Below are 16,303 nucleotides of genomic sequence, written 5' to 3'. Positions count from 1 at the left end.
AGCTGGTTCTTTGAGAAGATAAACAAAATTGATAAACCATTAGCCAGACTCATCAAGAAAAAAAGGGAGAAGGCTCAAATCAACAGAATTAGAAATGAAAAAGGAGAAGTAACAACTGACACTGCAGAAATACAAAGGATCATGACAGATTACTACAAGCAACTATATGCCAATAAAGTGGACAATCTGGAAGAAATGGACAAATTCTAAGAAAAGCACAGCCTTCTGAGACAGAACCAGGAAGAAATAGAAAGTATAAACAGACCAATCACAAGCACTGAAATTGAGACTGTAATTAAAAATCTTCCAACAAACAAAAACCCAGGACCGGATGGCTTCAGAGGCGAATTCTATCAAACATTTAGAGAAGAGCTAACACCTATCCTTCTCAAACTCTTCCAAAATATAGCAGAGGGACAAACACTCCCAAACTTATTCTATGAGGCCACCATCACCCTGATACAAAACCAGACAAAGATGTCACAAAGAAAGAAAACTATAGGCCAATAACACTGATGAACATAGATGCAACAATCCTCAACAAAACACTAGCAAACAGAATCCAACAGCACATTGAAAGGATCATACACTATGATCAAGTGGGGTTTATCCCAGGAATGCAATGATTCTTCAATATATGCCAGTCAATCAATGTGATACACCATATTAACAAACTGAAGGAGAAATACAATATGATCATCTCAATAGATGCAGAAAAAAGTTGTGACAAAATTCAACACCCATTTATGATAAAAACCCTCCAGAAAGTAGGCATAGAGGGGACTTACCTCAACATAATTAAAGCCATATATGACAAAGCCACAGCCAACAACATTCTCAATGATGAAAAACTGAAACCATTTTCTCTAAAATCAGGAACAAGACAAGGTTGCCCACTCTCACCACTGTTATTCAACATAGTTTTGGAAGTTGTAGCCACGGCAATCAGAGAAGAAAAAGAAATAAAAGGAATCCAAATTGGAAAAGAAGAAGTAAAACTGTCACTGTTTGCAGATGACATGATACTATACATAGAGAATCCTAAAGATGCTACCAGAAAACTCCTAGAGCTAATCAATGAATTTGGTAAAGTAGCAGGATACAAAATTAATGCACAGAAATCTCTTGCATTCCTACACACTAATGATGAAAAATCTGAAAGAGACATTAAGGAAACACTCCCACTTACCACTGCAACAAAAAGAATAAAATACCTAGGAATAAACCTACCTAAGGAGATAAAAGACCTGTATGCAGAAAACTATAAGACACTGATGAAAGAAGTTAAAGATAATACAAACAGATGGAGAGATATACCATGTTCTTGGACTGGAAGAATCAATACTGTGAAAATGACTGTACTACCCAAAGCAATCTACAAATTCAATGCAATCCCTATCAAACTACCAATGGCATTTTTCAGAAAATTAGAACAAAAAACTTCACACTTTGCATGGAAACACAGAAGACCCTGAATAGCCAAAGAAATCTTGAGAAAGAAAAATGGAGCTGGAGGAATCAGGCTCCCAGACTTCAGACTATACTACAAAGTTACAGTAATCAAGACAGTATGGTACTGGCACAAAAACAGAAATATAGATCAATGGAACAGGATAGAAAGCCCAGAGATAAACCCACAAACATATGGTCACCTTATATTTGACAAAGGAGGCAAGAGTATACAATGGAGAAAAGACAGCCTCCTCAATAAGTGGCTGGGAAAACTGGACAGCTACATGTAAAAGAATGAAATTAGAACACCACCTAACACCATACACAAAAATAAACTCAAAATGGATTAAAGACATAAATGTAAGGCCAGGCAATATAAAACTCTTAGAGGAAAACATAGGCAAAACACTCTATGACATAAATCACAGCAAGATCCTTTTTGACCCACCTCCTGGAGAAATAGAAATAAAAATAAACAAATGGGGCCTAATGAAACTTAAAAGCTTTTGCACAGCAAAGGAAACCATAAAAAAAGACAAAAAGACAATCCTCAGAATGGGAGAAAATATTTGCAAACGAAGCAACTGACAAAGGATTAATCTCCAAAATATATAAGCAGCTCATGAAGCTCAATATCAAAAAAACAAACAACCCAATCCAAAAATGGGCAGAAGACCTAAATAGACATTTCTCTGAAGAAGATATACAGATTGCCAACAAACTCATGAAAAGATGCTCAACATCACTAATCATTAGAGAAATTCAAATCAAAACTACAATGAGGTATCACCTCACACCGGTGAGAATGGCCATCATCAAAAAATCTACATAAATGCTGGAGAGGGTGTGGAGGAAAGGGAACCCTCTTGCACTGTTGGTGGAAACGTAAATTGATACAGCCATTATGGAGAACGGTATGGAGATTCCTTAAAAAACTAAAAATAGAACTACCATATGACCCAGCAGTCCCACTACTAGGCATATACCCTGACAAAACCATAATTCAAAAAGAGTCATGTACCACAATGTTCACTGCAGCACTGTTTACAATAGCCAGGACATGGAACCAACCTCAGTGTCCATCGGCAGATGAACGGATAAAGAAGTGTGGCACGCATATATATAATGGAATATTACTCAGCCATAAAAAGAAATGAAATTGTGTTATTTGTAGTGAGGTGGATGGACCTAGAGTCTGTCATACAGAGTGAAGTAAGTCAGAAAGAGAAAAACAAATACCGTATGCTAACACATATATATGGAATCAAAAAAAAAATGGTTCTCATGAACCTAGGGGCAGGACAGGAATAAAGACACAGACGTAGAGAATGGACTTGAGGACAAGGGGAGGGGGAAGGGTAAGCTGGGACGAAGTGAGAGAGTGGCATGGACATATATACACTACCAAATGTAAAATAGCTAGTGGAAAGCAGCTGCATAGCACAAGGAGATCAGCTCAGTGCTTTGTGACCACCTGGAGGGGTGGGATAAGGAGGGTGGGAGGGAGACGCAAGAGGGAGGGCATATGGGGATATACGTATGCATATAGCTGATTCGCTTTGTTATACAGCAGAAACTAACACAACACTGTAAAGTAATTATACTCTGATAAAGATATTAGAAAAAAAAGTAAATTCTGTAGCAAGAATATGTGCAAATACACTAGCAATCACAATAAATGAGAATATATTAAAAGACTACAAAATTGGGTAAAAGAAAAAGCCATTTTTGTCACTAGAAATCTAATTTAAGCCAAGTGACACACAGGGGTTAATATTAAGTGATGGAAAAAGAAATTGCCACGTAAGTTCTAACAAGAAGGATGGCAGAAAAATATATTAGAATCAGACAAAATTAAAAGACCAAAAACATAAAGCCAAAAATCACTAAATGGGAAGAGTAGTATATTACATATAAATAAAAATCTGTACTGAAAGGCAGGCTTCTTATAAGTCTCATTGGTTGGAACTACTTCCCATATCAATGGCTGAACCAATCATAGTTAAGGAGAATAGAATTTCCTTGATCAGTTAGACCATTTGCAAATGGATCCCTGGACTGATTTCTTCTGAATTCTCGGAAACACAGGCCTTGCTAAGTAGGATGAATACATGAAGGAAAAAAACAGGGTTTTAGGAGAGAATTAGGCAATTGACAATATTTGATACACCACTCTGAAGTTATCACAACACAATATTTTCTTGTGTAGCATTAATTACTACCAAGTGATTAATCACTATAAAATAAAAGTGCAATGTTTTTTATTTTTCTCCTTTTAATTGTCCATCTTCTCCATGAAAAAGTAAAATTCAGGAGAGCAGGGACCTTGTCTATCCTGTTTCTAATTGGAGCTCCAGCATCTTGCAGAAGGCTCAGTACATAATATGAGCTCAGTACATGTTTGTTGAGAGGATGGATGGATGGATGGATGGATGGATGGATGGATGGATGGATGGATGAATGAATACTGGGATGGATTACTCTGAGATAGATCAACCAGAATAATAAAGTAAAAAAAAAAAAAGCCAGAAAAGGAAAGCTTAATATGGTGTTAAATAGTGTCAGAGTTACAGGGATAGAGGGATTTCAAAAAGACCACTGAATTGAATGTTCAGAAGGGATTTTACCTTTAGAGAGCAGTTGCAGTAAGAATATTTATGAATATAAACCAGAACATAAAGCATTAAGGACAAAGTGGGCTATAAAGGTGTGATTACAGTAATATTACCTTTGTCTTTTTTTTTTTTTTTTTTTTGGTAGAAGCAGAAAAGGTGTTAGCTCTGAGGATAGCAGAATCAAGGAAGGAGTTGGTTGGCTTCTTTATTTAGAATGGCAAGAGTCAGCATGTTTGTTGACAAAAAATGTAGTAGTCAGTGGAGAATATACTGAAGGCATAGGTTGGAAAGGGAATTGTAAATAAATTTCTAGAAGAGGGAATTGAATCAAATGTAAAATACTGAGAAGTTAAACTTAAGGAAGAACCTACTGTCCCCAGAGACCAGCGTAATGTAAGAATGTGAAAGTCAGGGACATACAGGGCAGGATCAATGTGCTGTCACCTCAACTTAACCTAGAGAATCTACTTTCCAATTACTCCACAGCAGGTGTTCAATAAATACTTGTTGAATGAATGGAATGAACAAACACATGAATAGACACAATGATACAAATGTGTTATTTTCTGTATCTTCCTACCATAAACATGATTCTTTTTTTTTTTGAATTTTATTTTATTTATTTTTTTATACTGCAGGTTCTTATTAGTCATCAGTTTTATACACATCAGTGTATACATGTCAATCCCAATCGCACAATTCATCACACCACCATGCCCACCCCCCCGCCACTTCCCCCCTTGGTGTCCATACGTTTGTTCTCTACATCTGTGTCTCAATTTCTGCCCTGCAAACCTGTTCATCTGTACCATTTTTCTAGGTTCCACATATATGCGTTAATATACAATATTTGCTTTTCTCTTTCTGACTTACTTCACTCTGTATGACAGTCTCTAGATCCATCCACGTCTCAACAAATGACCCAATTTCGTTCCTTTTTATGGCTGCATAATATTCCATTTTAAATATGTACCACATCTTCTTTATCCATTCATCTGTCGATGGGCATTTAGGTTGCTTCCATGACCTGGCTGTTGTAAACAGAGCTGCAATGAACATTTTGGTACATGACTCTTTTTGAATTATGGTTTTCTCTGGGTATATGCCCAGTAGTGGAATTGCTGGATCATATGGTAATTCTATTTTTAGTTTTTTAAGGAACCTCCATACTGTTCTCCATAGTGGCTGTATCAGTTTACATGCCCACCAACAGTGCAAGAGGGTTCCCTTTCCTCCACACCCTCTCCAGCATTTGTTGTTTGTAGATTTTCTGATGATGCGCATTCTAACTGGTGTGAGGTGATACCTCATTGTAGTTTTGATTTGCATTTCTCTAATAATTAGTGATGTTGAGCAGCTTTTCATGTGCTTCTTGGCCATCTGTATGTCTTCTTTGGAGAAATGTCTATTTAGGTCTTCTGCCCATTTTTGGATTGGGTTGTTTGTTTTTTTAATATTGAGCTGCATGAGCTGTTTATATATTTTTCAAATTAATCCTTTGTCTGTTGATTCGTTTGCAAATATTTTCTCCCATTCTGAGGATTGTCTTTTCGTCTTGTTTATGGTTTCCTTTGCTATGCAAAAGCTTTGAAGTTTCATTAGGTCCCATTTGTTTATTTTTGTTTTTATTTCCATTACTCTAGGAGGTGGATCAGAAAAGATCTTGCTGTGATTTATGTCAAAGAGTCTTCTTCCTATGTTTTCCTCTAAGAGTTTTATAGTGTCCAGTCTTACATTTAGGTCTCTAATCCATTTTGAGTTTATTTTTGTGTATGGTGTCAGGGAGTGTTCTAATTTCATTCTTTTACATGTAGCTGTCCAGTTTTCCCAGCACCACTTATTGAAGAGACTGTCTTTTCTCCATTGTATATCCTTGCCTCCTTTGTCATAGATTAGTTGACCATAGGTGCGTGGGTTTATCTCTAGGCTTTCTATCTTGTCCCATTGATCTATATTTCTCTTTTTGTGCCAGTACCATATTGTCTTGATTACTGTAGCTTTGTAGTATAGTCTGAAGTCAGGGAACCTGATTCCTCCAGCTCCACTTTTTTCCCTCAAGACTGCTTTGTCTATTCGGGATCTTTTGTGTCTCCATACAAATTTTAATATTTTTTTGTTCTTGTTCTGTAAAAAATGACATTGGTAATTTGATAGGGATTGCACTGAATCTGTAGATTGCTTTGGGTAGTATAGTCATTTTCACAATATTGATTCTTCCAATCCAAGAACATGGTATATCTCTCCATCTGTTGGTATCATCTTTAATTTCTTTCATCAGTGTCTTATAGTTTTCTGCATACAGGTCTTTTGTCTCCCTAGGTAGGTTTATTCAAATGTGTTATTTTCTGTATCTTCCTACCATAAACATGATTCTTCTTGTTTTCTTAAGGTAAACCACTGAAGTGATAAGGAGTAACAGACTCTACCAGCCAGGAAATGCCTCCAGGGGACATTTTCTAACAACAACAGACTGAGCAAAAAGGGAGAGAAGCAAAAAGAAGGTAAATATCCTTATGTATTCTACCCTTATTGAAGTCCCTAGTGATGGAATTATCTATACACTCGTGATTCATTTTACTGAAAGCTTCAGCAAGTAAAGGGAAATAATTTATGTTAAAAAAATATGTTTAATTAGTAACCAGAAAATATGTATGTATCAATATTTGTCTAACTCCAGAAGAAAAACAAGATTAAGAAATAAAAAGCTTTATTTTCACTGTTTAAAATAACTGCTCAACCTGAAAATTAAATCCCAGATCTGATTTTCTAATCTGTTGAGCATTCTCTTTGTAAAATGTTCTACTTTTAATGGTTTTTACATTCTAAATATATACACCAAACTTTATAAAACACTATTTAAAATTCACTAAAAGTTATTTTATAGTAAATCGTATCTACACTGATTTCATAACACTCCCCTCAGTATCTAAGTACCTCAGGACCTAGGAATAAGTTAAAAGATCACAGAAACACTTCATGTGATTTAACAGACATTACTGAAAATACAACATGAGTGTATACCAGATTTAGTTTCCACATGCTAATTGCTAGAATCTTACTGTAACATTGCTTCTTTAATTGTAGATTTCAATATGAGGCCTTTGTCAAAAGAAAAAAAATTTTTTAAACACCAAGGGATAAAAATGTTTCATGGTTTCTTTATTGCTTATATAGTAGCTTAATAACTAAATTGGTAACTTACATTATTTCTTTCAACAATTTAATTACTACGTACTATGCACAAAACAGCTCAGTGACACAGTCATTTATATTGTATGCTGGATGAAATTATGAATGAGTAAGAAATTGACCACTTTGGGGAGGAGGGTAGTACTCAAAAGGGTCAAATTACAGCAATGACAATTAGTACATATTTCATAATATGATTTCCACACACAATTTCTATAATAAGTTACCTTGTGCAACAAAGACATAAGGGAAAAAAAACCAAATTAAATGAAATCGAGGAACTCAGAATGGGAGTTAGAATTCAGTTAATTGTATAATTGAAGAAACAGATTTAAGAGATATTCTGGAATAGGGCTTCCCTGGTGGCACAGTGGTTAAGAATCTACCTGCCAATGCAGGGGACACGGGTTTGAGCCCTGGCCCGGGAAGATCCCACATGCCATGGAGCAGCTAAGCCCACGAGCCACAACTACTGAGCCCATGTGCCACAACTACTGAAGCCCGTGCACCTAATAAAGCCTGTGCTCCACAACAAGAGAAGCCACCGCAATGAGAACCCCCGCACTGCAACAAAGAGTAGCCCCCGCTCACCGCAACTAGAGAAAGCCTGTGCACAGCAACAAAGACCCAACACAGCCAGAAATACAAAAAATAAATAAATAAATTTATAAAATTAAAAAAAAGATATTCTGGAAGAAATGACAGGATATCACCACAAACACAGCAAGAAAAATGTTGGAAAATAAAAATGATGGGGAATATAACGGTCTTCAACTAGCTGAATAATTTATTTTGCTTTTTTAAAGGACCTGGAATGAAGTGGCCCCTTGGAGCTGACTCCCATCTTCCCCATCACTCCCAGCCCTTGTTGAGGAGGCTCTGGCACCACTGAGCCTACATATCAAAGGCAGGTATGACCATCAAGTCACAACACTGTTTTCAGTTACATGCCAGAAATTTCATATTCTAATAAGGATTACCCTTTAAGTACTTTTCTTAGGAGGTTCTGTATTCATTTCACTGATTTCTGTTGCTCGTTTTATTTGGAATTTTATGTTTTGTTTGGAATGCCTCACATATTTGTATATGTGTAGAGTATCCTTACTTTTCATTCTATGTATATTTTTAGATGAACATTTAAGCCAGTTTCGTGATGTTGTATGCCTGCTTTGTTTGTTATGCGTTATAGTAGTCTCTGGACACTATTTGCAATATCATATATCTTTGGTTTAAAAAATGGCAGTGGCATTGGTTATGTTTTGTAGATCATAAGTTCCCAAGTGTTCTATCATCTTCTCCATGAGATGCTGGCACCAACTATAGCAGACACATTGTAGCCTCTATGAGGCTAAGTATCATGAGAGTTTTGACCAGAAGGAGCTACCACACCACCATACTTTTAAAACACACTCACATCTCACCATTTTTAACACCTGTGGGGTTTTTTTATCGTGATTTTCACGTATGTAGGTATTTCTGTTCCGAAACCCTTCAAAATTATCTAGTACCCCAAGCAAATAATTAGCAGTGGCTAACTGGGTCTTTGAATACCTTCTGGCAGTGTTCATCCTTCATCTTTTGCAATTTTTTACTTCCTTCCCTTATAGAATCCACATAAGCCTGTCTTCTGGCCTGTAATGGTATAGGAAAAAAAAATCATGGAAAAAAAGCATCACAACAATGTACTGGTCTGCCTCTCATGGGTCTGGTTCTAACAAATTGACCTCATACTAAGCATATAGTAAGCTCTCCATATACGGTTGCTTACTGAGCGATTTATGCATATGTCTGCAGACGCCCCTTGGGATATACAAAAAGAAGGTGAGTACAAGCAAAATCATCCAGCATATTTTAAAGGATGATCTAAATGTTTGTTTCATTAAGCTTTAAAAATATCCCCTCAGAGATAATCAACATAGTTTATTCTTTCTAATGAGAAGGATTTGAATCAGAGGAAAGTTAAATATATTTTTCAAGAATATTCCAACTAGCTGATGAATATCAGAGGCAAGCAATGGTGACACTGACATCAGAAGCACTGACATGTCTACTGCTCATTAATGCTATCCTATTAAACAGCATGTCAGCTGCTGATTGATACCATGTAATCCCAGAGATGCCTTTCTCTCCAGGTCTTTGCGTCCCTAATCTGTACCTGAAGCTCACTTCTGTTCCTGAGAGGGAAAGCAAAGCCTGTTCAGGAGCACAGGAGCCATCATTCCTGGCTGAATTAGGACCTCAAGGGGGACCCTCGGAAGAGCCAGCACACACGGTAAGATGTCCTTCAGTCCCAGTGACCCTCCACGTCAGGGTTCTCCCCATGGGTGCAGAGACCATGTGTGCTGGAATTTATGAGATTTCAAGTATTCTATCTGTTCATGTCACTTTCTCTCCCTCACATTGATTTGTAGCCCACCCTCTGTAAGGCAGAGAGGCCAGCCCGATAAGTTAATGCATAGGAAATCCATTGTTCTCATAAAACTACCAGCAGCATCATGGCAGCAGGTGACATATTTCAGGCCTAGTTCTTTGGACTAATAATCCATAAAGCTTATGTAGCCTAATCCCCCCTTTTCTCTTACCATAATTTTTCTCAAGCACTTCTTAATTCATTCCCCCATTTCTGTCACTATAAAACCCATATTCCATCAAATAATGAGAAGCACTTGCCAGAAAGGGAGAGAGGCTCTCAGAATTGTATCAGCTATAGCACTACCAATTAGAAAGGTGGAGCTCCAGATGTGTTCAGAAAGCCCACATGTATCCAAACCCTGCTACATTAGACAGGCACACATATCCTAGGACTTTGTTGTGTCCATATCCTGAAGACAAGGGGACTGTGGTAAGATATAAAGGAGGGCGAGTCATTCTCCAATGAGCCCTTCTTTTTATATTAGAGAAGGCTAGTTTTTATCACAAATATTCCATACAAGATCTGAAAGGTGGGAAGGGGGCCGGGGGCATATCTTATAGTCAAGGGACTAAAATAAGGAGTAAGATAGTTAAAGCAGATATGATGACTTTATTGAGGAACCTATTTGTATACCTTTCTTTTAAACTTAACCACTTTGCTGTTCTTTTATCAAAATATGGGTCCTAGTTTTTGAGTCAGAAAAAAAAATGGTTAGACACATAAAGTGTCAATGAAAAGGCCACAGAAACTGGGAAGTCACATGGCATCTCAACTACAAAGAGTTCAAAGTTACTTGCAGTCCTAATGCTTGCTGTGATCCCTGGGCACGACAGGAAGTTTCTGTTCAAAAATAGGGGGAAAAAAACTTTTGATCACTATTTTTCTTAGTTCTAAGTCCCAGAAATTTCTATGTCATATTCACATTATTTTTCTATCATAAAATACTGATTTGACATATTAATAATAAACTTTTTGTTATTCAACTAAAATATACACTTTTAGTCATCCTCCCCTACAAGCTATGCTTATAATATATTCATTCAATAAGCAATATTTCAGCCTCCTATGCACAAGCACTGTGGTCAGACATAATCCCAGACCTCAAGTGCTCATAGCCTAGTGTGGAAGTCAGACAAAAAGATTAATGAGACTAATGATTACAGGTATTGTGACATCATGAGAGGTATTGTGACAAAAGATGCTAAAAAGAAGGACATTTAATTAAACTGGATCAAGGACACCTTCTCAAACTGGGTGACACTAGGTTGTGTCTTAAAGAGTAGGAATCAGACTAAGCGGGGCGGGGCACTGTGTGAATAAATGAAAAATGGCGTTGTATTAGTTGGCTCAGGCTGCCATAACAAAGTACCACAGACTGGGTGGCTTAAACAACAGATATTCATTGCCTCACATGGAAGTTAGAAGTCCAAAATCAAGGTGTCTGCAAGGTTGTTTCCTTCTGAGGGCTGTGAGGGAAGGAGCTAGGCCTCTCTCCTTGCTTACAGATGACCATCTTCTCCCCGTGTCTCTTCACATCATCGTCCCTCTATACATGTCTGTTCCTATGTCCAAATTTCCCGTTTTTATAAGGATTCCTTTCCTATTGGATTAGATCTCATTTTAACTTGACCTCTGTAAAGACCCAGTCTCCAAATAAGATCACATTCTCAAGTACGGGAGGTTAGGTCTTCGACATATAAATTTTGAGGGGACACAATTCAATCCATGACAAGCACTAAGTTCCCATTTCAAGATGGTGAAGTGAATATGTTTCTGCTCCATTCCCCTCTCAGAAATTACCCTAAACAGAGGAGGAAATGAAACAAACACAAACCCTGCTTCAAAACCCAAGAGAAATCTGTATTCCCAGACAAAAATCTATGAAGACAAAGTAGATGAAGAAATGGTAAGTGGCTAGGAGAGGAAAGAGCAAACCTAAAGACTTGCTGGGTGGGGACAGAGGACTCACAAGAAGCCAGCTTTTTCCACAGCACAATGTGAGGGCCCCAGAAATTGATGCACCAGCTACTGGGTAAGACAGTTGGATGAAAGGATGGTGCCTATGTCTGCTTCCACCCTGAAAATTCAGGTGCTAATTCTCCCAGCCTTGAGAGGAACTCAAAAGTGTATCCTCTGGATCAACTAAACCAGACAGGCCTAGTACAGAAGGCAGCTGTGGTCATATCCCAGGGCAAGAATGAAAGGATTGTGTAAACTCCTACATACTAAGCGGTGAGCCTCTGGGCCCCCTTCTTTGAAGTTTTCTACTGCTCCCTGTACTGTTTCCTGTAAGACGTAGAGGGTGATTTTATCCATGAAACAAGAACAGGTTGTTATTTTTTAAAAGCAGCAAAGAAAAGAGGAGCTCTTAGAAATTAAAAATATCTCCTCAAAAAGACAAACCAGTAAAATATTTAGAAGATAAGGTCAATAAAATGTGTGAGATAACAAAAAAAATATGTATATTTTATATTTTTATATACATTTTGTATATAGTGTCATATATGTGTGTGTGTGTGTGTGTATATATATATACATATATCTGCCCCAAGTTCCTGGCATAAAGCTCCTAAAACCTTTGTAATTTCCTAAATGGTGAGAGCTTTAGGAGCATCTCTTGTTCTAATATTTCGTCTTTGACCCCATCCCTGACTCAGGGCTCCTTAAAATCCTCATAATTTCCTAAGCGGTTAGAGCATAACGAGCATCTTTTGTTCTACTGAGGCAACTCCATGTGGGCTCCTGGGTGACTCCTGCATGGGGGCTGGTCACCAGAGAGACGGAGCCATGATTAGAAGTTTGTAATTTTCAGTCTCAAACCCCCATCCTCCAGAGAGGAAAAAGGAGCTGGAAATGGAATTAATAATTGATCATGCTTACATGAGGGAGCCTCCATAAAAGTCCCAGAGGCATGGGGGTTCCGGGAACTGTCAGGTAGGTAAACATATCCATATGCCAGGAGGGTGACCACACCCCAACTCCACAGGGACAGAAGCTCCTGCGCTCGGGACCCTCCCTGACCTCACCCTATGTATCTCTTCATCTGGCTGTTCATCTGTATCCACCCTTTAATAAACTGGTAAACATAAGTAAGTATATAGTAGTATGAGTTCTGTGAGTGGCTCTAGTAAATTAAGTAAACCCCAGGTGCAGGTTGTGGGAACTTGTGATTTGTGGCCACGTTGGACAGAAGTTGTGGGTGCCCTGGGGACCTACCACTTGTGACTGGCATCTGAAGTGGGGAGCAGTCTTGTGGGACTGAGTCCTTACCCTGTGGAATCTGACGCTATCACCAGGCAGAGAGTGTCAGAACTGAGTTGAATGGTAGGACACCCAGCTGGTGTTGCAGGACTGCTTGGTGGGGAAAACACCACACACACCTGGTCTCAGAAGTGTTGTGTGTGTGTCAGTGGAGCAGGAGTAAAGGAGACACTCAGGAGAGAAAGGACTGGGTTTTTTTCTAGCTCAATATGCCAGGAAGTAAGGGGGAAAAAGTAGTCAAAGGTAAATTAGAGGAGAAAAAATTTTTACGAAAAAGAAGAAGATAAATCAAGGAGGCCTAAGATTTGAATAATAAGAATCCCATAAAGAGAAAATGAAGGGAAATAAATCAAAGAAATAGCAGAAGAAAATCATCTAAAACTAGAGATAAGTTTCCAGACTTAAAATGAATAAAAATGACCCTCCCACTAAGGCACAATATGAAATTACAGAATATCAGAAAAAAGGAGGTATTAAATTATTTCCAGGGGAAGCACAGAAAAGACCTCATATAAGAACTGAAATTCAGATGGCCTTGGATTTCTCAGGAACAAATAACTCAAAGTTAGAAGAGCAATGCCTTCAAAATGCTAAAGGAAAATTATTTGCAATTTGGAATACTTAACAGAAAATTGCAAGCTAAATGTGAGGGCTGAATAAAAGACAGTTTCAGACATGCAAGGGCTTGAACATACATCTTCTCTTGGCAAGCTACTAAATAATATGCTCCACCAAAACAAAGAAATAAATTTAAAAAATAGAGAAACAGAAATCAGGGAACCCAACACAGGAAAGCAACAAAAGCAACTCCCCAGATGATGTTACAGCAGTGATTCTCATCCTTGGCTGCAGAGTAGAATTACCTGGGGAGCTTTAAAAGCCTCAAGCCCAGGCCACAATACAGCAGGAGCTCAGGGGGTGTGACCCAGGCATCAGGGAACTTTAAAGCCCCCCAGGTGATTCCAATGTGCAGATGAGGTTGGGAATCATTCCATGAAAGGACAGTCCCAGAACCACAGCTGTGTAGGAGGCTTAAAGAACAACCAGCACAGGTTAAGTCAGGAGGGAGGAGGAGGAGAGGAGGGATATTTCCAGAAGGGAAAGAAACCCGAAATTGACAAGTTATCTGACAGGCACAAAGTGGAAAATTGTGTGGAAATTTTCATCAAGAGGCACTTTGTAGAACAGTCACAAAAGCTAAAGGAAGGCCATCAAATGTTCAAAGGAAACTAAGAAAATGCAAAAATAAAATGAAATTTTTTCAACGTTTTGAAAGGAAAAAAATGTAGAGTATAACTGGCTTGGCAGTGAGAAAATATTTTCAGAGTCATAATAAAGGAAAGCCTGAAATACTGAATGATTATATTGGGAGAATGGGGGAAAGAAATTAATAAGATCTAACATTGATTAATCAAGAGATAGCAATATACACGTTAACAGATATTCAGAGCCAAATAACAAAAGACACAGCTAAGGGAATGTGGCGGGATGAATAATGGCCCCCCAAAGATGTCCACGTCCTAATCCCTGGAAGTTGTCAATGTTATACTTTATATGGCAAAAGGGACTTTGCAGAAATTGAGGATCTGGAGACCGGGATATGGGCCTGTGTGATCCAGGTGGAACCAATATAATCACAATGGTCATTATAAGAGGAAGGCGAGAAGGTCAAAGTGTGGAGAGAAGGTGAGGTGAGGATGAAAAGTCAAGATTAAAGTGATCCACGTGCCAAGGAGCCAAAGAATGGTGGCAGCCAAGAGACGCTGGAAGAGGCAAGGAACCGAGTTCCCCTCGAGCCTCCAGAAGGAACCAGCCCTACTGACACCCTGACTTCAGTCCCTTCATCCTCATGTCTGACGTCTGACCTCCAGAACCTTGAGAGAATATATTTGTGTTGTTTTAAGCTGCTAAATTGGCAAAAAATCATTACAGCAGCAGTGGAAAAGTAATACAAGGAGTTTAAAGAATTGAAATGCAGGTAGGATTGAAGGGATGCAAGGGACGTATGCCTTTCAGTGTTGACTTTTTAAAGGTCATGTGACACATGGGTAAAAAATTAAAGCAAACTGCACTGAGTGTTCAGAGGAGTGGAAGTGAGAGGATATGGCCAGAAAGGCGGGAATTAGAGAGCAGTGCTCCTCAAACATTAAGGTGCACACAAATCACCTGTGGACCGTGTTAAAATGCAGGCTCTGATTCAGGTCTGGAGCTCCCAGGTGATGCTTATACTGCTGGTCTCTGGAGCACACTTGGAGCAGCAGAGACCTAGACCGCAGGACCGCAGAGAGGTGAGTTGTGGGAGGTAGGGGAGAATGGAGGCACGGGAGGACAGAGGGCAGAGAGGGCTTTGTGCTTAAGCTAAGGCATTTTGACTTGATCCTTGAAGATATAGGGAGCCACTGGGCAGTGGAACAACAGGATGAGGTTTTTTTAAATTACTAGTCCCTGTAGAAGAGGCAGGGGGAAGCAAACCAGAGACGGGTTGTACATTAATGGTACAACTGGAAACATTCAGTGATCGGGACTGGGGAGGGTATGATGATGCTGGTACTTCTGCTTCCACACCCACCGCCAGTACAGAGAACTACATCCATCCATGTGTGAGTGGACACTGTAAGTTCTTCTTGTCTGAAGTTCTCTTGTGTGACACCCACAGGAATTTTCTTCTTGTCTTTTTCACTGACATCGTCATATGGCATTTATTAAATTCCCATCTGCCATGGCAGCCCCACATTTAAATAAGTGTGAGAAGAACAATTTTCTCAGGAAAGTTGCATTATATAGCAAAATTTAAATTGTGTTTAAAAAAACTTGAGAGAGTGCGGCTCCTCACGCCCCGCCTATATGGATACCATGCACTGTTCACCTTCTGTGCACTGACCACAGTTAAGGCAAACTGCAGGTGTCTTCTTTTAACTTCGCAGAAGTGTAATGTACATATTTGATTTTCCTAAAGCATTAAAAAATGGTTCTGCAATGCATTCTCTGAGGACTTCTATGCATATGGATTAGACAGTATGAGACGAATACAATATGGGTAAAAAGTCAGTTAAATATATTGAACACCCACAAATTATTAATAGTTTGGTGTCAAAACGGGAGCAGCTATTGAATGCTGTTGGTAAGGAGCCAATACTGCTCCATATTTCCTATTAACAGCTCTGAGGATCTTATGACTAAGGCAGTAATCAATCCACAGAAAATGCAGCTCTGGGAGAGATTACTAATGCCTTGGAAGACAATATTAAAATTCCAGGATGATCTTGTTAAATTGAAGAAACGAGCCAAAATCAATAGAGCAAGCACACAGGTGTTTCAACCACAGAATTCAAGAAGCCCTCAGACAGAAATCAAGACCATCCTGCCAGCCAAA

General features: G+C 38.7%; 1 protein-coding gene across 5 annotated transcripts in view; it reads right to left on the bottom strand.

Annotated features, from left to right (window-relative positions):
* EPSTI1 (epithelial stromal interaction 1) overlaps window positions 1-16,303 on the bottom strand; it is a 104,174-nt gene that overhangs the window by 30,280 nt on the left and 57,591 nt on the right. For 4 of the 5 annotated variants that reach the window (XM_036831093.1, XM_036831097.1, XM_036831094.1 and 1 more), the window contains one exon: window positions 8,808-8,888. The exons of the other annotated variant lie outside the window; for it this stretch is intronic. In XM_036831093.1, coding sequence (XP_036686988.1) covers window positions 8,808-8,888 — 81 coding nt within the window. The remainder of the gene's footprint in view (window positions 1-8,807; window positions 8,889-16,303) is intronic. 5 annotated transcript variants of the gene reach the window in all.

Source organism: Balaenoptera musculus, chromosome 18, assembly GCF_009873245.2.
Source record: "Balaenoptera musculus isolate JJ_BM4_2016_0621 chromosome 18, mBalMus1.pri.v3, whole genome shotgun sequence".
Taxonomy (NCBI): domain Eukaryota; kingdom Metazoa; phylum Chordata; class Mammalia; order Artiodactyla; family Balaenopteridae; genus Balaenoptera; species Balaenoptera musculus.
The sequence above is the reverse complement of the archived record's forward strand: the minus strand, read 5'-3'. Positions and strand labels throughout refer to the sequence as shown.